General features: G+C 43.6%; 1 protein-coding gene across 1 annotated transcript in view; it reads right to left on the bottom strand.

Moving 5' to 3' along the window:
- Nucleotides 1-8,637, bottom strand: part of LOC124615946 (ejaculatory bulb-specific protein 3-like) — a 49,033-nt gene extending 40,396 nt beyond the window's left edge. Inside the window, exon 1 of the mRNA XM_047144146.1 lies at nt 8,433-8,637. Coding sequence (XP_047000102.1) covers nt 8,433-8,625 — 193 coding nt within the window. The 5' untranslated portion in view covers nt 8,626-8,637. The remainder of the gene's footprint in view (nt 1-8,432) is intronic.
- Nucleotides 8,638-23,307: the final 14,670 nt, after the last annotated feature.

The raw sequence follows: 23,307 nt of genomic DNA on the forward strand, positions 1-23,307 counted from the left end.
GACCAGTTGGACTAGATTGGGCTAGTAGGAGACGTTCGTCTAAAGTAATTTAAGGGTGCCCTGGAAATTCTAGCACAATATGGTCCAATTGACAAATACGGAAGGAGGGAAGGGACATGCCGTCGACGTGCTGTGGCGGACTACAAGATCGGAATTCAGAAGAATGAGAAAGAAATAGGCTACATTCCTTCAAGCGAACCACTCGGAAGCGATTTGGAGAAACCAAGGGAAGTTAATCTGGATGTCTCGAGGATCTTAGCCTAATTATGGTTTATGGTGTAAGTAGGCTGTTTAGGTTTTTATGTTGGTAACGCCACTTAGCGCTCTGTATGAAAATCCCTGGCTGTGCTGTGTGCAGTCTGTGCTTGGTTGGCATTGTTGAAATATTCTCTATTGTAGTGTTGGGCAGTTGGGTGTTAACAGCGTGTAGCGTTGCGCAGTTAGGGGTGAGCCGCCAGCAGTGTTGGATATGAGGAGAGAGATGGCGGAGTTTTGAGAGCGGATGATCTGGACGCGTGTCCATCAGGGACAGTAAACTTGTAAGACTGAATGTCATGAACTGATATATATATATATATATATATATATATATATATATATATATATATATATATATATATATATATATAAAATCTTTTATTTAGCTGGCAGTATTGGCGCTCGCTGTATTGCAGTAGTTCAAGTAACAAGATTTTTCTGAGGTAAGAATTCATGAAAGGTATAGGTTATTGTTAGTCAGGGCCATTCTTTTGTAGGGATTGTTGAAAGTCAGATTGCGTTGCGCTAAAACTATTGTATGTCAGTTTAGTGTTGATCAGAATAGGTAAAGAGCGAAAAGTCTGCATATGTTCAGTTTTGCTCAGCTGTTTGAAAATCAAATAACATAAGATATTTATCAGCACAGTAATTCATTACAATGGTATGGATATGCATATGCAATTCGCACCAGTATTTACACAATAAAGTACAAAACAAATATGCAAGAACTCTGGTCTCAATTGACCTTTGCACAAAAATGGTTCAAATGGCTCTAAGCACTGTGGGACTTAACATCTGAGGTCCTCAGTCCCCTAGACTTAGAACTACTTAAACCTAACTAACCTAAGGACATCACACACCTCCATGCCCGAGGCAGGATTCGAACCCGCGACAGTAGCAGCATCGCGGTTCCGGACTGAAGCGCCTAGAACCACTCGGCCACAGCGGCCGGTAACCTTTCACAGTGATAAGAGTCTGTCCATTCCATTGATGACATCCTTCCAGTTTCCACTGAAACATCTCTTGCGTCCATTCTTCTACAGTGTGGTCAGTGATCCCATTAACTTCAATGCCTAAACCACTGAGCCATTTCGTTCACTACAACTGTGAATGGATCACCACTGATATAAAGCAAGACGTTGGATATTAAAACAACAATATGCTTTTGATGCATTTCGATTTTAATGAAATTCTCTTATTGAAGGTTGGGACCGAAATTTCGGATGTCCTCCACGCGAGGGAACAGCTGAGATGGGACGACGGCCAAGTGTGTGGTTGCAGTGTGGTCGTTTGGCTGCGACCTAACCTTGGCACCATTGGCTTATGGCAAGGGCCAGGACCCAGGGCGGTGTCCTTTGAGGAAGCGATGCGACACAGAACAATGGAGACGTGGGCCAAGGGCATGTGCAGATACGTGACAAGTTGCGACAAGGCGCGTGCGCTTAAGGACGAGATGGAAGGAGTGGCAATATCGATGAAAGAAAAGAGCAATTAAGTCGGCAGTTCATTGCCATCGGGATATTGTTAGAAATTAAGCCTGGTTTCATCAACCTTGGGATAATTTGCAAATTTCTCCTCAGATGTTCCCAGTGATCACTTGATAATGGGCATAGAGTCCGAAATCAGTCGTGATAGACTTGGAGACTTTTGTGTAACAATTATATCAAAATGAAGGAAAAATGCCATATTAATAAGAGAGCTATTCGGGAAGTAAGGTCCGATTGGTCACGAAATGGAAACCACAGTGAAAATCAAAAATGTTTTATTTGCAAAAAATGGTTCAAATCGATCTGAGCACTATGCGACTTAACTTCTGAGGTCATCAGTCGCCTAGAACTTAGAACTAATTAAACCTAACTAACCTAAGGACATCACACAAATCCATGCCCGAGGCAGGATTCGAACCTGCGACCGTAGCGGTCGCTCGGTTCCAGACTGTAGCGCCTAGAACCGCACAGCCACTCCGGCTGCCTTTTATTTGCACCTGTTAGCTTCTCTACATAGTTGCCAACTACTTCTCTACATAGTTTGCCGGCCGCTGTGGCCGAGCGGTTCTAGGCGCTTCAGTCCGGAACCACGCGGCTGCTACGGTCGCAGTTTCGAATCCTGCCTCGGGTATGGATGTGTGTGATGTCCTTAGGTTAGTTAGGTTTAAATAGTTCTAAGTCTAGGGGACTGATGACCTCAGATGTTAAGTCCCATAGTGCTTAGAGCCATTTGAACCTCTACATAGTTGCCCCTCCGAATGAGACATTTCTCGTAGCATTGTACAAACTTTCGGATATCTTCGTCGTAGAAGGCAGCCATCTGCGCTGCCTGCCAATTCTCTACACTGATCTGCAGCTTGTTGTCTGTGGCAAAATGTTGTCTTCATGGGCAGTGGTTCCCGTGAGCGGAGATGAAAATTGGAGGGAGCCAAGTCGGGCTGTATGGTGGGTGATCAAACGTTTCCTATCAAAAATGCTGCCGGTGCGTCCTCATTGCCCTTGCAGTGTGCACAATTGTCATGAAGAAGAAGGAAATGCATAACAAAAAAAAAAAAAAAAAAATGGCTCTGAGCACTATGGGACTCAACTGCTGAGGTCATTAGTCCCCTAGAACTTAGAACTAGTTAAACCTAACTAACCTAAGGACATCACAAACATCCATGCCCGAGGCAGGATTCGAACCTGCGACCGTAGCGGTCTTGCGGTTCCAGACTGCAGCGCCTTTAACCGCACGGCCACTTCGTCCGGATGAAATGCATAACAGTTATGTTGTGTGGGGTTCACGCAATCAGGCGTCATTTCTCACAGGCATTCAAATTTGGTGGGAGCCACTACTGTCTAGGCATTTTGATGTGCTCACTGTACGCTCAGAACTGAAAAGAGCGACTCGACGCAAGCGATGGGTATACCAGAAACACTGCCCCACACAACTGTGCAAAGCTTCATTGGATTTTCACTGTTTTCCATTTCGTACCTTACCGGACCGTACTTCCCGAATAGCACTCGTAATTTTATACAGGTTGTGTAGCCCAGTCTGCAGAAAGTTGTCATTTTTGGGAATACAAGAGCGTCATTCTCCCTGATTTTCTGGAACGTGACCATGCCATCAACAGAGAGTGGTAGTTTGAGACACTCCGGGTGATAGAAGTCAGTCATAGACATGGCCAACATAAGAGTCAGCAAGCGATCGAACTTCATCAGGACTGTCCAGGACGACAGCGAAATAAAACTTGTAAATCGAAAACCAAATTGTACTCATATTTGTTCATAAACTGAATTAATATATATTAATAAAACAAGATTTATTACCAAATTAATTTGGAATTGCAATTATAATTTAAAATTATTGTCATTATTCGTATTTTTATGATTTATTCTGAAAATATTTGAAAAGAAGTAGTAAATTGTATAAGACTCTTTGGATGTAAAAGATCGATGTATTTTATGATCGCTGAACTGTTGATTTGTGTTTAACAAGTAGTAAGGAGTCTGTCTGTCAGGAAGTAGAGAGTTGGAAATTGGCTTGAGCTGCTGGATTGTAAATTAGTTTGGTCAACGATTTTATTACAATGGAAGTTTCATATGTGGGATACTATGGAAATATAAGTGATACGAAGAAAATAAAACAGCTGATGAAGAAACAGATCAAACCAGTGTCAGAATTGTATTACTGAACTCAATCTCACTCTGCAGAAAGAAGCACTGTTCTTTACAGTAAGTCACAATACTTTACGAGCAAGAAATTCATCAAGGACAAGCAAGAAACAGGTACTAAGCGCGTATCCTACTCCCCTAATAATTATCCGCTTATACGTAGGGATGTAAGCTAAAAAACTGCGCTTGGTTTGACCTTTATTTTTGTTGGTCATTTATTTAAACATTAGAGAGGAGAGTGTCTCAACCCTGACCAAGAGTACAGCCTGGATCATCGAATGTTCAAGGTCTCCATGTTTAGTCTAGTGAGGCACAATCTTAGATAAAACGATTTGATGATACTAACGAGCTGAATGTGAAAAGTGATCGTATGTCACGGTTGGGAGACCTTGTCTGGGAATCTTCGACACCACGGTGCAAATATTTCTATTCGACGCCACTTCGGCCACTTACGAGTCGATGAAGTGAGATGAAATGATTAAGGCAACGCAAACACCCAGCCCCGAGCGAAGAAAATCTCAGACCCTGTCGGGAATCGAACTTGGGACTTCGCGATTTAGCGGGAGCTACGCTTACTGCTCTTTTTCAGTCTGTCTACCTGTTCCTTCGTAATTTATCGTCAGCAGTTCTGCAGGGGTGTTGCCAGACGATCTCACATTCTATCCGTGAAAATTTGACTCAGATTTTTTTGATGGTGCCCAGTACCTACCGTGTCGATAACCACGAGACCATGAGCTGTGGACGAGGTGTAGGTGGTTGTGGTGCAGTGGATACGACGGTGTGCACCCGACGTGTTTTACGGGTGACTCGAGAGCTGGGCTCAGTAATAGAACAAATACATGTTTATGGAGGGCAATGGTAATCGAAGGCAGAGAGAAGAAAATACATTCACTGTATTTGTGAACTTAGAGGAAGTGTTCATCAATATAAGGTGGAGTAAAATCTTAACAGTGCTCAAAAGGCTGGGGATACAGAACGAATAGAGACGATGTCTTCAAATTCCAAGTGCAAGTGATAGTAACGGAATGTCAAACAAGACCTGTTTTGGTTAAAAAGGACGGAACGCAAGATGACGGATTCTCACCCCCGTAGCTGCAGCGGAGAAGAGGAAACCTATTACAGCATGGCAGAGACTATCTAGGCCACATTCATTTCATCCAAATCAAGGCATCTGGGATTTGCACTCGAACCTGGGAAAAACCGTTTTCATGTAACTGTATTTGCTAATGAGATATTGGTAGGAGAAACGCACAAGATGTACTAAGATCCACAGCGTTTACTGACACGACGCTGTCATAGTAAGGTCAAGTGACCATCGTAAGCGTTTTAAAAACTTAACTCTATCTTCGCTCAGCACTTAATGTAATATTTTAAGACAAATTGAATACGAACGCGTTGTAAGTATCGTCGTTAGTATCGAGTGTAGACGCAAACCAATTAGCAAATAAGTTTAAGCGAAACTGTCATTTTAAGGGTGATTATCTACAACATTATTGTTTTTGAAATAAATATAAGTAACATTCAGTCGGTTGTTGCATTTCTTTTCTTATCTTACATTTGATTAATAAACGTGTTTGCTTACAGTTACAGTAGCTTATTTTCAAAACTGAAATGCTAGTTTTTGCGTGGCACGAATTTCAACTTTTTGTTCTGTTTTACCAACGTTGTGAGGGCATGGGAAAAAAGGATTATAAAACTTCCAACGAAGAAATTTTATCAGAACTCTTATATTTGCTGACGACCAGTTTCTAGATGAGGATAACGAAAATAACTTACAGAGAGTACTATATGAATTGTATAAAATAGCAAAGCAACATTATTTACGCATATCTCAAATAAAACCAAGATCATGGCATTCCAAGGCTCACAAACTTTGAGATGTAAATTTGTATTAGAAAACAAAACTTTTGAACTAGTTAATAAGTTCTGATTCTTGGGCTGTGACAAAATGTGTGTTCACATAATTAATATTGAAAAGATTGAAAGGTTCAATATAATGTGTAGCGTCATAAAAAGAATGCTGGGGGGGGGGGGGGGGGAAGTGAGAAAGGAAACAATTCTAAAATTTTGTAAGGCTATAGCCGCTTCCTGTGGACTATAAGTAGTGAAAACTAGATTATGAACTCTTGAACAAGTAGCAGATTGCAAGCAACCGAGATGAGGTTTTTGAGAAAGTTCATGAGACCATCTGGAAGAATGTAAGAATATACAACTGAAATGAAAATATTAAGGAATACGGAGAGGAGCGGAAAGAACATAGAGAAATAATGAGTGATGAACACATCCCAAAGTATCTGTTACACTACATCCGTAAAGGAACAAGAAATGGTAGACCCAAAAGGAGGAAGATGGATCGAGAAGTCTCAACAGACCAACTGGTTTAACGCTGGATGGAGAAGGAGAAGAATTATTTTATACAATTAATTAATAAAAGTTAAATTCTGCGCTATAGAACGGTATTAAAACAGTGTAGAGTCTCTTTAAAAATAAATTAACAAATAAACAAAAGAATTAGGGGGAACTTTGAGTGAGCGAAGAGTCATTCCAATTACATAATAGGGAACTGAAACGGTTATATACTTAAAAAGTGGAACGTAGCCCAAATATGAAAGCAACTCGACATGAATAGCAGAACGAGAGACGTACTACTCCTCTAAATACATGTTATAAATTCTGTGCTAGACTTATTGCAGTACGACCGCCGCCAATCGCTTAAGGTATATTATCAGATGCCCAACATGATTTTCGCGAAGGAAGATCATATTCAGACCGTCTCTTCATTGTGACACAACTAACAGAAAAAACACACTGTGAATTCAATTTACCAACTTGTCTTACCTTCATTGACTACGAAATGGTGTGTGGTAAAGTAAATCGATACAAGGTGTGGGGAATTTTAAGAAAGAGAGGCATCCCATATCATAAGAGCTGTACAGGGTTTGTGTATGAAAAACAAAATGCAAATAAAATAACGGACAGCAGACGTAACGTGGCTGAAATAATCTAAAGAGCTAGTCAAGGCTGCTAATAATATGGATGTCAGTAGAATGCTTTTTTCTGATGACCAAGTAATTTTCAGAATGGAATAACAAACAGGAAGCTGTTTTTAATTTAAGTAAAGCAGCAAGAGAATACAGTAGAACATATCCATAACAAAGGCAAAATCAATGGCGTTTTTATGACATCAGCCCACGCGAGTAATTATCTGACTTGCGAAGCAAATAGTAGAGCAAGCTGTTAATATTTAGCCCGCATCTCGTGGTCGTGCGGTAGCGTTCTCGCTTCCCACGCCCGGGTTCCCGGGTTCGATTCCCGGCGGGGTCAGGGATTTTCTCTGCCTCGTGATGGCTGGGTGTTGTGTGCTGTCCTTAGGTTAGTTAGGTTTAAGTAGTTCTAAGTTCTAGGGGACTTATGACCACAGCAGTTGAGTCCCATAGTGCTCAGAGCCATTTGAACCATTTTTGTTAATATTTAGGGTGCAATATTACATGTGATGGAAACAATGACATACAAAACTAGCGCCGGCCGCGTTGGACGAGCTGTTCAAGGCGCTTCAGTCTGTAGCCGCTCGTCCGCTACGGTCGCAGGTTCGAATCCTGCCTCGGGCACGGATGTGTTGTTTGCTGTCCTTAGGTTAGTTAGGTTTAAGTAGTTCTAAGCCTATGGGACTGATGACCTCAGATGTTAAGTCCCATAGTGCTCAGAGCTATTTGAACCATTTGAACAAAACCAGCTATATTTGTTATCTATTTCAGTAGAACTATATGCAGAACATTGGGAAAGAAAGTTCTCAGAGATTACTGATGTTCTACGAGGTTATGGGTATGCCAAGACTGCTCCCCGTATGCATACAAAAACTGGAGCCTCAAGAAGTGAGAAGAAAAGAGAATAAATGCTTGAGAAATGAACTTCCTTAGAAACGTTACTGGGCATTGATGGCTAAAAAGAGAAATGATGACATTCGAGCTGAACTGAATACGCAAAACACAACCGAAATTTGGAAATTTGTGGTAAGGACTATGGGACGAAACTGCTGAGGTCATCGGTCCCTATGTTCATACACACTACTTAAACTATCTTAAACTAACTTACACTAAGGACAACAAACACACACCCATGCCCGAAGGGGGACTCGAACCTCGGCCGGGGAGAACCGCGCGAACCATGACAAGGCGCCCTAGGCCGCACGGCAAACCACAACTGACACAAATAAAATATCGGATAAGATGTAAAAAACACATGAATTGCATGCCAGAAGCAAGAATGACTAAGACGATACAACAGTACAAACCAAGAGGAAAAAGATCTATGGGAAGAGCAATGAAGAGATGGATTGACCAATTTTGAAGAAGATGGAATGGATCAACGGGTTCAATCAGCGATGTAGAGGAAGCTGACGAATGGGAACGGTCTACACAGTTTGAAAAAAAGCCTACTTAGTTTGTTACTGTCGGTTTACACCTCTTATCTAACGTGAGAGGTAACAATACAGTAATGTGGACAGTGGGAGACACGAGTGCTGCGGCCACTCACTTTTGAGGTCCCTGATCTCAGGCGTGCAGGGCCCCTCCTCCAGCAGGCACTTGATGGCGGCGTTGACGAAGCGCTGGTTGCGCAGCATGCGCTCCACGTCCACGTGGTCGTACTTGGCGTAGCGGTCGTCGGCGGCTGCCGCGGCGGCGAGCGCCGCCGTCACGATCAACAGGGCGAGCGTCGGTGTCTGCATGTTGTCGCTTCCTGTAGCCGAATGCGTGCCGGGCGCCGGCGCGCTGCCCTCTTATAGGCGTCAGTCGACGGGAGGGAGGGATTCCCCCTCCCCTCCATTCTGCGCCGCGGGAGGGGGTAGCAGCGCCGCGGCGCGGGCGCCACCCGGAAGCTGCGCCCGGGACCCGCCTGCAGCCGGATGTCCGCGAGGCCCCATCCCCGTCGCGGAACTGCCCCGTTCCGAAATCAGGCGACGCCGCTTGGGTCACCTCCGCTCTAGGAGTCCCTTTCGCCGTCGAGTGGGTGCTTCTCTGAAGTTTCAGGATGCGGCTACGGAAAACCCAAGGCGGAAGACGCCGGTACCACCTACTGCTGATGAAAAGAAAACAATCATCTGCGGTAGCAAGTTGCTCAAGAAATCGCAGGATCGTGTAGTTAGGGGAAACTCGTGTAGTTTCAGTCTTATTTGTGTCCTGCAGCCCGGAATGTCGTTTTATACGAGGACCGTTCAGTAAATAACGCTCCACAATTTTTTTTCTTGCAACATGTTTATTCTTAAGAATTAGAATTTGGTGATATATTAGTCAAATTACAGGTTTGCCGATGACACTGTAATTCTGTCACAGACAGCAAAGGACTTGGAAGAGCAGTTGAACGGAATGGACAGCATCTTGAAAGGATATAAGATGAACATCAACAAAAGCAAAAAGAAGATAATGGAATTTGGTCGAATTAAATCGGGTGATGCTGAGGGAATTAGGTTAGGAAATGAGTCACTTAAAGTAGTAAAGGAGTTTTGCTATTTGGGGAACAAAATAACTGATGATCGTCGAACTAGAGAGGATATAAAATTTAGACTGGCAATGGCAAGGAAAGCGTTTCTGAAGATGAGAAATTTGTTAACATCGAGTATAGATTTAACTGTCTGGAAGTCGTTTGTGAAATTATTTGTATGGAGTGTAGCCATGTATGGAAGTGAAACATGGACGATAAATATTTTGGACAAGAAGAGAATAGAAGCTTTCGAAATGTGGTGCTATAGAAGAATGCTGAAGATTAGATGGGTAGATCACATAACTAAAGAGGAGGTATTGAATAGAATTGGAGAGAAGAGGAGTTTGTGGCAGAACTTGACTAGAAGAAGGGATCGGTTGGTAGAACATATTCTGAGGCATCAAGGGATCACCAATTTAGTATTGGAGGGCAGCGTGGAGGGTAAAAATCGCAGAGGGAGACCAAGAGATGAATACACTAAGCAGATTCAGAAGGATGTAGGTTGCAGTAGGTACTGGGAGATGAAGAAGCTTGCACAGGATAGAGTAGCATGGAGAGCTGCATCAAACCAGTCTCAGGACTGAAGACCACAACAACAACAACAACATTAGTCAACATTTCTTTTAAATGTTCTGTTTTTCTACATAGTCTTCATCAAGTTCTATGGCCTTGTTGTGTGAGAGGATGAATTCCCTGTTGTAGAAGCTATTGTCCTGTGTCTGTTGCCACGTTTTTAATGCATGAATTCTGCTCTCCTGATCTTAGAAGCGTGACCCACTGTGGCGACTGGTCTCTAATTGATGCATGATGTGAATGAAACTGTGGGAATCAATCCAATTCACATTTTGCCTACCAGATTGTAAGTAGCATACACCTCCTAATCTTCTGTCCCTGGATCGTGAAGAAATCGGGCTTTTTTACTTGTCGGGTGTTTCATACCTAACTCACAGTTTAACATTTAAAAAAAAAGGGATAGTGCAAAAGCTACAAAACGATGATAGCCAATAAATGCGATAAAACTTCAATATACCGAATGGGTATAATTACATTTTCCCTATTTAACATGTTAAAACACGGAAACTAATTACCGTGTCAAGGACATGGGGAACAGAAATAATGCAGAATCAGTTCAATTGAAACATTACTACGGTACGTAATAGCATTACATACCGGTACCATTTCTGCCACAAAAGGGGCTCAATATGGCGCCAATCAATGTCAAGAAGAATCTGAAAGCGCAGGATTTGCTTTCTGCGCAGTAGAACCAGACATACCCTTAGGTGTGCCAGCTACCTCTCTTGTTATGCTGCGCTTCAGATCAGCACATGTGTGAATGTTCCCGTGGTAAACACTGTCGTCCAGGTAGCCCACAACCAGAAATCACAGGGAGTGAGGTCAGGCAATCGTGCCGGCCAAGCATTTGGAAACGATCGGTTGATAATTCGATCGTTTCCAAATGTGTTTCGGGGAAGCAAGAGAATTTCACGAGCGATGTGCGATGGGGCCCATCTTGAGTGAAAAATGTTGAGTTCAATGCGTCTTTCTCCTGTAGGGTGGATATGACATACTGGCGAAGCATATCGCAGTAACGCATCATGCTCCTCACAGCAGGTGGAGAAAGAGGACCCTTCCAAAATCCTTGAAGCCGGAAATATTCTCGAAGTGCATCTGCAGCATTACTGTTGTTTTGATAACAGAGCTTCACCAATGATGCTCTGCATCTTTTGTTCAAGCTCTTGTTGATAGGTCAACAAGTGCACTACGACTGGTGAGGTGTGTGAGGCTATGAATCCCGATGGCTGATCACGGCAGCTGGTGGCCATAGTTAGAACTTGACGGTGGCGCTGTGGGAAATAGTGCACCCCATTCTCTGGACGTTAATGCTACCAAGTTTGGTACTCGTACGGTAATTAGTTTCCGTGTTACAACGTGTTAATGCGAGGTAGCCTGGCACACTGTTTTACAGAAAGCATCCACGATAATTTTGAATGAATTTGAGACATGCTGCCTTGCTGTAGGACAAGGAATGAAACTACATAAAAAACTCGTCAAACACAATGAGAAATCTACATGACAATAGGCTGAGTCCATAGAGGGGGAGGGGGGAGAACGAGATATGTTTGACTGAAATGAAACGAGAAACTTTGAGTTGCTAGCCATGAGTTCTGTATTACGCACACAGTGGCAGTAGACCACATTATGATCAGGAGTGGTGATGCGAGATTTTCGCGGTGGAAAAGAGCGTGATCGTAACAAAGCAAGCACGTGAAACATGCTGCCCAGATGGGGCGATCACCAAGCGAGGTGGCGCAGTGGTTAGTACGCTGGACTCGCATTCGGAAGGGTGGCAGTTCAAACCCGCTTATGGCCATCCTGATTTAGGTTTTTCATTATTTCCCTAAATCTCTTCAGGCAAATATCGGGATGGTTCCTTTGGAAGGCCACGGTCGACTTTCTTCTCGATCCTTTGCTAAACCGATAGGGTCCATTACATCGCTATTTGGTCTCCTTCCCCAAATTAACGAACCAATGTGGCGATATTAACGCAAGGCTAATCACTAGGTGATGGAGGGTCACAGTTGGGTACCGAAATGGCTGTAACTGCCGCACTCCTATCTGCGATGTGTACTACATCCAAGATCAGCAACCAAATGGAACTGCGGATTGCCTCTCCATCCTATTTGTAAATTCGGAAGCCACACCGTATCGTGCGTTTACAGTTAACAAATATGTTCCCGCAACAAACGTGACAGAGGGAGGAAATCGAACCACTGGTGCAGCCTCATTGAGGCGGGTGGCACGGTCTCTTAGTCTCTCAAGTTGGGACACCTGTTTGGCCACCATGACCCTGAACGAGGGAGGAACTGGCGTGCTTTCACCACCGCGTGACTTCAACTTAAACTCAAATGTAGTGCCTAGCAGCCTTTAAAGAATTTCGCCATCTTGAGTATTTTTTACACTAAACAAATGATCAATGTGGAAATTACTTCGCCTCTTCCATTAGATTATTCTCCATGTATGCAGTCTATCGGTTGTATTCGTGGGCTAGGAAAAATGCATCTAATTCCACAATTTTGAGTTTTATGACTATTTTATTATTATCTGTCTGGTATGAGATTATTATTAATAAGCTCGGAATTTTTGCTGGTATCCCAAATCTGTCGTTGTAATTACAACATTAATTTTATTTGACCCTGTTTTTTTGTGACAGGTACCGTCGTGGACAGCCACTGTGGCTGCACCAAGCGTACTGTATGGCTTCAAAAAGTCCCCACGTCACACACGTAGAGAATCTTTAAGTGTGAAAGGGGACTGTCTTATTTGCCAAGACGATTTTCAAGAAGTTTTGACCATAAATGTTAAGAAAGTTGCGAATTTGATAAATGTATTCAACCTCTGTAGTACTGATATAACCATATTTTTTAAGTCTTTTCCCGAGACCACAGATGCTGGTCGGAAAATGGACTTTTTTTCTTGAAGAGAGAGGCAGCCAGTGCGTGTTACTCTGGAAATGTACTTGGTTTGAAGGATGGATGCTGGTCTACCATGAAGTGGAGGTAGGAAGCAGTATTTAGAAAGGATTTTGCAATAATATGTTTTGATGAAAAGTACGGATTAAGTGGGATTGTATTAGTGGAGGACTTATGTAAGCCAAAGTGTAAGGTAATCCAGTTTTTTATATTTGCAATTGTGTAGTTTCTTATTGTGAGTACATTGCGTATGATTGAAATTTCATGTAGAAATTTTATAATGCAATACATAGATTTGTCTTGTAATTGAAACAACAGTCAACGAAAGCAATTGAGCACAGGAAAATCATTAAGAAATATTTTGCTAATGTGTCTAGCTGAGAGAACTTAGTGAAGGGATGTGCTGTTGTAATGACTTAATGAAGCATAGGTATACTTGTAGTCTTTGTTTTCATTTATCAGCCGCTAAGTTTACTTCCTCATTTCTCATTCAAAATGGCTCTGAGAACTATGGGACTTTATATCTGAGGTCATCAGTCCCCTAGAACTTAGAACTACTTAAACCTAACTAACCTAAGGACATCACACACATCCATGCCCGAGGCAGGATTCGAACCTGCGACCATAGCGGTCACGCGGTTCCAGACTGTTGCGCCTAGAACCGCTCGGACACTTCGGCCGGCTCGTTTTTCATTCTTTACCTTTATGCATGTGTTTGCATACTCGCATTGCACATAGCGAGTTGTGTGCTGCAGAAGAATTTTTATGAAAAGTGATAAGACACCGTCTTGCATTGCTCATTGCAAGTACGGCAAATGAAATTTGACTTTGACAGTTCCATCGTTATCTTAATATTATCAGGTTGTAGAACAGACGAGCGTTCCCAGGTAGGCCAATAAATTTAATTATCATCAAAATTCATGTCCACTGTAACGACAGTGATTGGCGGAAATTGTGTGTAAAAATATCGCATAAATCAGTTAAGGATTCCCGATAAGTGCATGCTGTGAGTTTTCAAGCAGTTTTATCAGTAAGTTAAATGCATTAAATTTTATGTTCATTCGCTGTATAATGAACTTAACAGTTCTCGTACAGTTATTGTTTGCAAGACCTAAGATAAAGATATTCAATATTCAGGGCCAACATTTTAATCTAAATCAGTTTTCTTTGCAGTCTGATGGAATACGTAAATTCCATGGAAAACGATTACTTTCTCGCAGACGAATTGTTCAATGTACCGACTAGTCTGAATCGTGTAGCGGGTGCTTCACATACTTCAGTTCAAGATTTAATTATAACACAGTCCTGTTGCCCTGAACTGAGATTTATGTATTTAAATATCAAAATAAGTTTTACCGATTTCACAGATACCAAGCAGATGCTTGGAAACAAGAGTTTAGAAGTTTCAACATTATTCTTTCAAGTGGTCCAAACCGAAGTCCGAGGGGATATGGCCTGGGCTATAGGGCGGATGAGGCAAGATATGTCCAACACAATTCCCTGCTTACGGGACTTTCGTGTGACAATGCATTGTCGTGTGCAGCTACATCTACATCTACACTTATACTCCGCAAGCCACCCAACGGTGTGTGGCGGAGGGCACTTTACGTGCCACTGTCATTACCTCCCTTTCCTGTTCCAGTCGCGTATGGTTCGCGGGAAGAACGACTGTCTGAAAGCCTCCGTGCGCGCTCTAATCTCTCTAATTTTACATTCGTGATCTCCTCGGGAGGTATAAGTAGGGGGAAGCAATATATTCGATGCCTCATTCAGAAACGCACCCTCTCGAAACCTGGCGAGCAAGCTACACCGCGATGCAGAGCGCCTATCTTGCAGAGTCTGCCATTTGAGTTTGTTAAACATCTCCGTAACGCTATCACGGTTACCAAATAACCCTGTGACGAAACGCGCCGCTCTTGTTTGGATCTTCTCTATCTCCTCCGTCAACCCGATCTGGTACGGACCCTACACTGATGAGCAACACTCAAGTATAGATCGAACGAGTGTTTTGTAAGCCACCTCCTTTGTTGATGGACTACATTTTCTAAGGACTCTCCCAATGAATCTCAACCTGGTACCCGCCTTACCAACAATTAATTTTATATGATCATTCCACTTCAAATCGTTCCGCACGTATACTCCCAAACTGCTACCAGTGTTTGTTCCGCTATCATATAATCATACAATAAAGGATTCTTCTTTCTATGTATTCGCAATACATTACATTTGTCTATGTTAAGGGTCAGTTGCCACTCCCTGCACCAAGTGCCTATCCGCTGCAGATTTTCCTGCATTTCGCTACAGTTTTCTAATGCTGCAACTTCTCTGTATACTACAGCATCATCCGCGAAAAGCCGCATGGAACTTCCGACACTATCTACTAGGTCATTTATATATATTGTGAAAAGCAATGGTCCCTAACACTCCCCTGTGGCACGCCAGAGGTTACTTTAACGTCTGTAGACGTCTCTCCATTGATAACAACATGCTGTGTTCTGTTTGCTAAAAACTCTTCAATCCAGCTGGTCTGATATTCCGTAGGCTCTTACTTTGTTTATCAGGTGACAGTGCGGAACTGTATCGAACGCCTTCCGGAAGTCAAGAAAAATAGCATCTACCTGGGAGCCTGTATCTAATATTTTCTGGGCCTCACGAACAAATAAAGCGAGTTGGGTCTCACACGATCGCTGTTTCCGGAATCCATGTTGATTCCTACATAGTAGATTCTGGGTTTCCAAAAACGACATGATACTCGAGCAAAAAACATGTTCTAAAATTCTACAACAGACGGACGTCAGAGATATAGGTCTATAGTTTTGCGCATCTGCTCGACGACCCTTCTTGAAGACTGGGACTACCTGTGCTCTTTTCCACTCATTTGGAACCTTCCGTTCCTCTAGAGACTTGCGGTACACGGCTGTTAGAAGGGGGGCAAGTTCTTTCGCGTACTCTGTGTAGAATCGAATTGGTATCCCGTCAGGTCCAGTGGACTTACCTGTGTTGAGTGATTCCAGTTGCTTTTCTATTCCTTGGACACTTATTTCGATGTCAGCCATCTTTTCGTTTGTGCGAGGATTTAGAGAAGGAACTGCAGTGCGGTCTTCCCCTGTGAAACAGATTTGGAAAAAGGTGTTTAGTATTTCAGCTTTACGCGTGTCATCCTCTGTTTCAATGCCATCATCATCCCGGAGTGTCTGGATATGCTGTTTCGAGCCACTTACTGATTTAACGTAAGACCAGAACTTCCGAGGATTTTCTGTCAAGTCGGTACATAGAATTTTACTTTCGAATTCACTGAACGCTTCACGCATAGCCCTCCTTACGCTAACTTTGACATCGTTTAGCTTCTGTTTGTCTGAGAGGTTTTGGCTGCGTTTAAACTTGGAGTGAAGCTCTCTTTGCTTTCGCAGTAGTTTCCTAACTTTGTTGTTGTACCACGGTGGGTTTTTCCCGTCCCTCACAGTTTTACTCGGCACGTACCTGTCTAAAACGCATTTTACGATTGCCTTGAACTTTTTCCATAAACACTCAACATTGTCAGTGTCGGAACAGAAATTTTCGTTTTGATCTGTTAGGTAGTCTGAAATCTGCCTTCTATTACTCTTGCTAAACAGATAAACCTTCCTCCCTTTTTTTATATTCCTTTTAACTTCCATAGTCAGGGATGCTGCAGCGGCCTTATGATCACTGATTCCCTGTTCTGTACATACAGAGTCGAAAAGTTCGGGTCTGTTTGTTATCAGTAGGTCCAAGATGTTATCTCCACGTGTCGGTTCTCTGTTTAATTGCTCGAGGTAATTTTCGGATAGTGCACTCAGTATAATGTCACTCGATGCTCTGTCCCTACCACCCGTCCTAAACATCTGAGTGTCCCAGTCTATATCTGGTAAATTGAAATCTCCACCTAAGACTATAACATGCTGAGAAAATTTATGTGAAATGTATTCCAAATTTTCTCTCAGTTGTTCTGCCACTAATGCTGCTGAGTCGGGAGGTCGGTAAAAGGAGCCAATTATTGACCTTGCTCGGTTGTTGAGTGTAACCTCCACCCATAATAATTCACAGGAACTATCAACTTCTACTTCACTACAGGATAAACTACTACTACAGCTATGTTTCTTCAGGGTTCTTGTCACACTGGACATGTCGGAAATGGTTCTTGACTTTGCTGGAAGTCTGGAACATGTGTGTCTAAATTAATGGTTAAACCTTTCCGCAACACATCCACGAGAATTATACTATCACTATTCCATAAGACTGACATCATCACCTTACCAGTGAAGGGAGCTGATCTGAATTTAGTATTTCTTACTGACTGCTGGCAGTGCCTGCCATTGACAGTGACAATCATTGTGTTTCCAATTCGAAGGAGTTCACCCAGGTTTCGTCAGTTACAACGATTCAAGATAGAAGGAGTTCTACATAGACCTCTAACTACAATAAAATTTCAAATGCAATGGTTTTCTTTGAATCTTGTTGTCTGTTGTGAGCACTCATGGAAGGTTTGAACATCCGAGATTCCATCACCGGACAAGCACTACCAATGCTCACCTATAGCTGCATATCCAAATGTCGAATTGTGAAGCACTAGTCTTGATGAATAATGGCATCCGTGATGTTCACCATGTCGGGATCAATGGGTGGCCGATTATAGAGCTCAATTTCTGTATTTCCTGAAACTTTAATTCTCTTTACTCGTTGCCCAACAGTACTATCAACTGCCGGCCGGTGTGGCCGTGCGGTTCTAGGCGCTTCAGTCTGGAACCGCGTGACCGCTACGGTCGCAGGTTCGAATCCTGCCTCTGGCATGGATGTGTGTGATGTCCTTAGGTTAGTTAGGTTTAAGTAGTTCTAAGTTCTAGGGGACTGATGACCACAGATGTTAAGTCCCACAGTGCTCAGAGCCATCTGAACCATTTACTATCAACTACATCATTACCACATACTCCACACAACAAATGTTTCCGAATGTTCCCCACGGTTTCTTTTTCCACAACTAAAAATTCGATTGCATTTTGTCGCTTGTAACGAGCGTCTTGCGTAGATGCCATTTTTGATGATTCACTTCATCTCTGCTATCTGTTGAAATGGCTCGAAGCATAGTACACAAGCAGAAGAAACATCAAATTTCAAGCACCTAAAAGGACATTCTCCTATATATCTAAAGAAAAAAAGGGGCATTAACTTGTAATTATAGATTGCAGCGATCAGTCGTCCTTTTTAAATTTTTTATTAGCAGATCTAGATTTCAGCTAGAAGCTAGCCATTCTCAATGCACTATTATTTTCGCTCAATGCATGTAATGTCTGTTGGTCGGACTTCATCTACAGTTCATTAAATACTACTGTTCAAAACAGCTAGCTTCTAGCTGAAACCTAGATCTGCCAATAAAAAATTTAAAAAGGACGACTGATCGCTGCAATCTAGAATTTACAAGTCAATATAACAGTCGCTGAGTGCAACAGTTTCCTGAATGGAATGTAACCTGAAAACAGATTCATTGGGATCTGACCGAGACAATGTTAGACGCCGTGCTCCACGGTTTCATATTCCCGAACTGTCAAGATGAAAGTTGCCGTCCAAGCAAATGAGGCAAGGGCCCGCTGTGCGAAAGAAAAATCGACCATAGTCACCCATAATTTCACTTAATACTATTCGAATGGGACCCAACTTGCAATGTTGTTCTTGTATTGATCGTGATACTCGTCCAGATCATGTCTTTATGCCTACAATTTCCACGTTCGAGTATGTTTTGTGCGTTTCAACACAATCCTTCTTCATTCTCCAGGAGAGGTCCATTTTCGTTCCTTATGATAAATTAGCACCATTATTATTAATATAAATGAACGATTGAACCAACCAATATGCGAGGGTTGGAACTTAAATAGTGGCAACTATTTCTTCACAACCGATACAAAAGACTTACATGTTTGCACCTATTACTGTCCTTCAAAGTAATCACTAGCGTTGTGTAGAATCCATTGCCAGCGATGTGGAAGGCGTAGTATACCGTTAGCAGAGGCTGTTCTGTTGATGGTGCGAATGGAGTGGTCTACTGCCTGTAGAATCTCTGGAACAGTTCTGAAGCGAAAGCCATGAAGTGGTTCCTTCATCTTCGGAATCAAATCAGTCTCAAGGACTTAGTCCCGGGAGTATGGTGGATGGTGCAGTACTTCCCAATCCCTTCGACCGAACAGAGCAGCCACAGCTTGCGCTGTATGCGGCCGCGCATTGTCGTGCAAAATGATGGGTGGGTTGCGCAGGAAGTGTCGCCGCTTCTTTCGCAAAGCTGGTCGCAGGTGATGCTCCAAAACCAAGTTTTTTCAAAAGGGATTGGGAAGTACTGTGCCATCCAGCTTACTCCCCGGACATAAGTCCTTGTGACTTTGATTTGATTCCGAAGATGAAGGAACCCACTTCGTGGCATTCACTTCAGATCTGTTCCAGAGATTCGACAGGCAGTAGACCGCTCCATTGGCACCATCAACAGAACAGGCTCTGCTAACGGTATTCTACGCCTTCCACATCGCTGGCAATGGGTTCTGCACAACGCTGGTGACTACTCTGAAGGACAGTAACAGCTGCAAATATGTAACTCTTTTGTATCGGTTGTGAAGAAATAGTTGCCACTATTTAGGTTCCAACCCTCTTACGTAACGGTACTGTTATGTCTGAAACAGATCATTCACTTGAAGACTTACTTTACTTACTAAGTAATTCTCTTGGGTTATCAGCTAACTGGCAAAGAAGTTCGTCTGTCTCCACATACACTAGCTGATCAAAAGTATCCAGACACGTATTAGTGTCGCTTAATATGCGATTGGTCACTCTTGGCCTTTACGTTAGCTTGACCTTTCTCGGGACACTTTCAACAAGGTGTCTAAATCTTTGTGGAGGAATGGCAGACCATTCTTGCTCAAGAGCCGAAACAAGGAAGGTAGTGATGTTGGACGCTAGGGTCTGGAGCAAAGTTATTGCTCTAACTCATACAGAAGGTGTTCCACTGAGTTCACGTCGGGACTCTGGGCAAGCCAGTCCATTTCAGGAATGCCTGCAGATGCCTTACCGATGCTGTGATGTGACGGGGGCACTGGCATGCTGGAACAAACCATCTACGAACTGTTCTTCTACTGTAGGCAGCAGGCAATACCGTAAAATGTGTTTTTATCCTTCCACTTAAACATAGAAAGGAGACCATACCTCAAATACGAAAAACACCCCCGTACCGTTACCACGACCTCCTTTGTGCTGCGCAGCTGGCGCTACACGTGATGGCAGATAATGTTCTCCAGGCATTCGCCAAATCCAAACTCTTCCATCAGACTGCCGTAGAGAATAGGGTGGTTCATCACTACAAATGATTTCAGAGCGTCGCTCTTTACTTTATTTCAAGCACCGCTTTTCACTGACTACAGAAATGTGTAGGTCGTGAGGAACTGCTCGATTCTTTTTAATGCCCTACTCACAGCCATTGTGCTACCTGGAGTGTTGGAAGTGCGTTTGAACTGACGAGTGATTCCTTCCTCTGGGATAGAAGAAACTTTGTGTCTTGTCATGGGGGAAGCCTCGTCATAGAGGTCTACCGCATGAGCGTCTATGGAAATGATTCCAGTGGTGGTTTCCCGTTGCCTTCCACTGATGAGGATGAAATGATAAAGAGGACAACACAACACACAGTGTCTCTGAGCGGAGAAAGTCTCCGACCCAGCAGGCAAGCGAACGCCGGCCCCTTGGCGTGACAGACCGCCGCCCTCTCAGTTATAGGGGTGGACCCTTTGGGATAGAGACTAGGGCTTACTATCCATGGACTTCAGACTATTTGGCACTCAGGGCAATGTAGATATTGTTAAGTATAGTATTTCTTCCCACTCACCTATCAATTATCGAAAGTCAACTTTTAACATAGCAAAGGCAGATTTCGGAATGCTGAACAACGTTGAAAATTGTACGTTATTTGTACGTCGATTTTTATACCTCTGAAAATAACGTAACAGTACACAACGCTGACAACACCTACACACCGCATACAATCTTATGATACATTGCAGTTGCAACTAATTGAAATATTGGCAACAGATTTAAGCCCTTCCCATCTGTGCTCCCTGCCACCGTTGGATAAGCAGCTGCAGCAGCAAGTCGTATACTCCTAGCTCACTCATTTGTTACATAGTTTAATTCTTAATTTCTTTGCGTGTTTTTGGTACTTGCATTGTCTAATTCATACATTTCTGGCGTATTATAGTATTTGAGAGTTGTAGCATCGCGTTTTAGTACCTGAATAATGTAAAATCGCGTAGTCTCCTTCCGCCGCCGAGCAGTGTGTCAGCAGTGCGCAAGTAGCAGCATTACTGCATTTACTAGGCAATCTTGTACTTTAATAACCGTTTAAATTTTGTGTCGATTTGTTAGCGCTCTCTGTAGATTAATTCAGACGTTCTTTGCACAACAGTTTTTAGCATGGATAGGGACTGCAACTGCTGTGTTAGGATGCAGGCTGAGTTGGCATCCCTTCGCTCCCAGCTTCAGGCAGTGTTGGCTTCGGTCACACAGCTTGAGGCTGTTGCCAATGGGCATCGCTGTGGGGTTCCGGATGGGGGTTTGTCGGGGACGGCCAGCTCGTCCCACGCATCCCCCTATCGGACTACGACTGTGGTTGCCCGGGCTGATCCCTCACCTGTGGTAGAGTGGGAGGTCGTCTCAAGGTGTGGCAGGGGGCGAAAGACATTCCGGAGGGCTGAACGGAAGGCCTCTCCAGTTTGTCTGACGAACCGGTTTCAGGCTCTGTCTCAGGCTGATACTGATCTTCGGCCTGACATGGCTGCTTGTCCTGTTCCAGAGGTTGCCCCTCAGTCTGCAAGATCCGGGCGGTCGCAGAGGGTGGGCTTACTGGTAGTTGGGAGCTCCAACGTCAGGCGCGTTATGGGGCCCCTTAGGGACATGGCAGCAAGAGAGGGGAAGAAAACCAATGTGCACTCCGTGTGCATACCGGGGGGAGTCATTCCAGATGTGGAAAGGGTCCTTCCGGATGCCATGAAGGGTACAGGGTGCACCCATCTGCAGGTGGTCGCTCATGTCGGCACCAATGATGTGTGTCGCTATGGATCCGAGGAAATCCTCTCTGGCTTCCGGCGGCTATCTGATTTGGTGAAGGCTGCGAGTCTCGCTAGCGGGATGAAAGCAGAGCTCACCATCTGCAGCATCGTCGACAGGACTGACTGCGGACCTTTGGTACAGAGCCGAGTGGAGAGTCTGAATCAGAGGCTGAGACGGTTCTGCGACCGTGTGGGCTGCAGATTTCCCGACTTGCGCCATAGGGTGGTGGGGTTTCGGGTTCCGCTGGATAGGTCAGGAGTCCACTACACGCAGCAAGCGACTACACGGGTAGCAGGGGTTGTGTGGCGTGGACTGGGCCGTTTTTTAGGTTAGATGGCCTCGGGTAAGTACAGAAAGGGCAACAAAAGGGTTCGGGGCAAAGACAGGACATGCGGGGACCAAGCAGCAATCGGTACTGTAATTGTAAACTGTCGAAGCTGCATTGGTAAAGTACCGGAACTTCAAGCGCTGATAGAAAGCACCGAAGCTTAAATCGTTATAGGTACAGAAAGCTGGCTGAAGCCAGAGATAAATTCTGCCGAAATTTTTACAAAGGCACAGACGGTGTTTAGAAAGGATAGATTGCATGCAACCCGTGGTGGCGTGTTTGTCGCTGTTAGTAGTAGTTTATCCTGTAGTGAAATAGAAGTGGATAGCTCCTGTGAATTATTATGGGTGGAGGTTACACTCAACAACCGAGCAAGGTCAATAATTGGCTCCTTTTACCGACCTCCCGACTCAGCAGCATTAGTGGCAGAACAACTGAGAGAAAATTTGGAATACATTTCACATAAATTTTCTCAGCATGTTATAATCTTAGGTGGAGATTTCAATTTACCAGATATAGACTGGGACACTCAGATGTTTAGGACGGGTGGTAGGGACAGAGCATCGAGTGACATTATACTGAGTGCACTATCCGAAAATTACCTCGAGCAATTAAACAGAGAACCGACTCGTGGAGATAACATCTTGGACCAACTGATAACAAACAGATCCGAACTTTTCGACTCTGTATGTACAGAACAGGGAATCAGTGATCATAAGGCCGTTGCAGCATCCCTGACTATGGAAGTTAAAAGGAATATAAAAAAAGGGAGGAAGGTTTATCTGTTTAGCAAGAGTAATAGAAGGCAGATTTCAGACTACCTAACAGATCAAAACGAAAATTTCTGTTCCGACACTGACAATGTTGAGTGTTTATGGAAAAAGTTCAAGGCAATCGTAAAATGCGTTTTAGACAGGTACGTGCCGAGTAAAACTGTGAGGGACGGGAAAAACCCACCGTGGTACAACAACAAAGTTAGGAAACTACTGCGAAAGCAAAGAGAGCTTCACTCTAAGTTTAAACGCAGCCAAAACCTCTC

This window comes from Schistocerca americana, chromosome 5 (assembly GCF_021461395.2).
Source record: "Schistocerca americana isolate TAMUIC-IGC-003095 chromosome 5, iqSchAmer2.1, whole genome shotgun sequence".
Taxonomy (NCBI): Eukaryota; Metazoa; Arthropoda; class Insecta; order Orthoptera; family Acrididae; genus Schistocerca; species Schistocerca americana.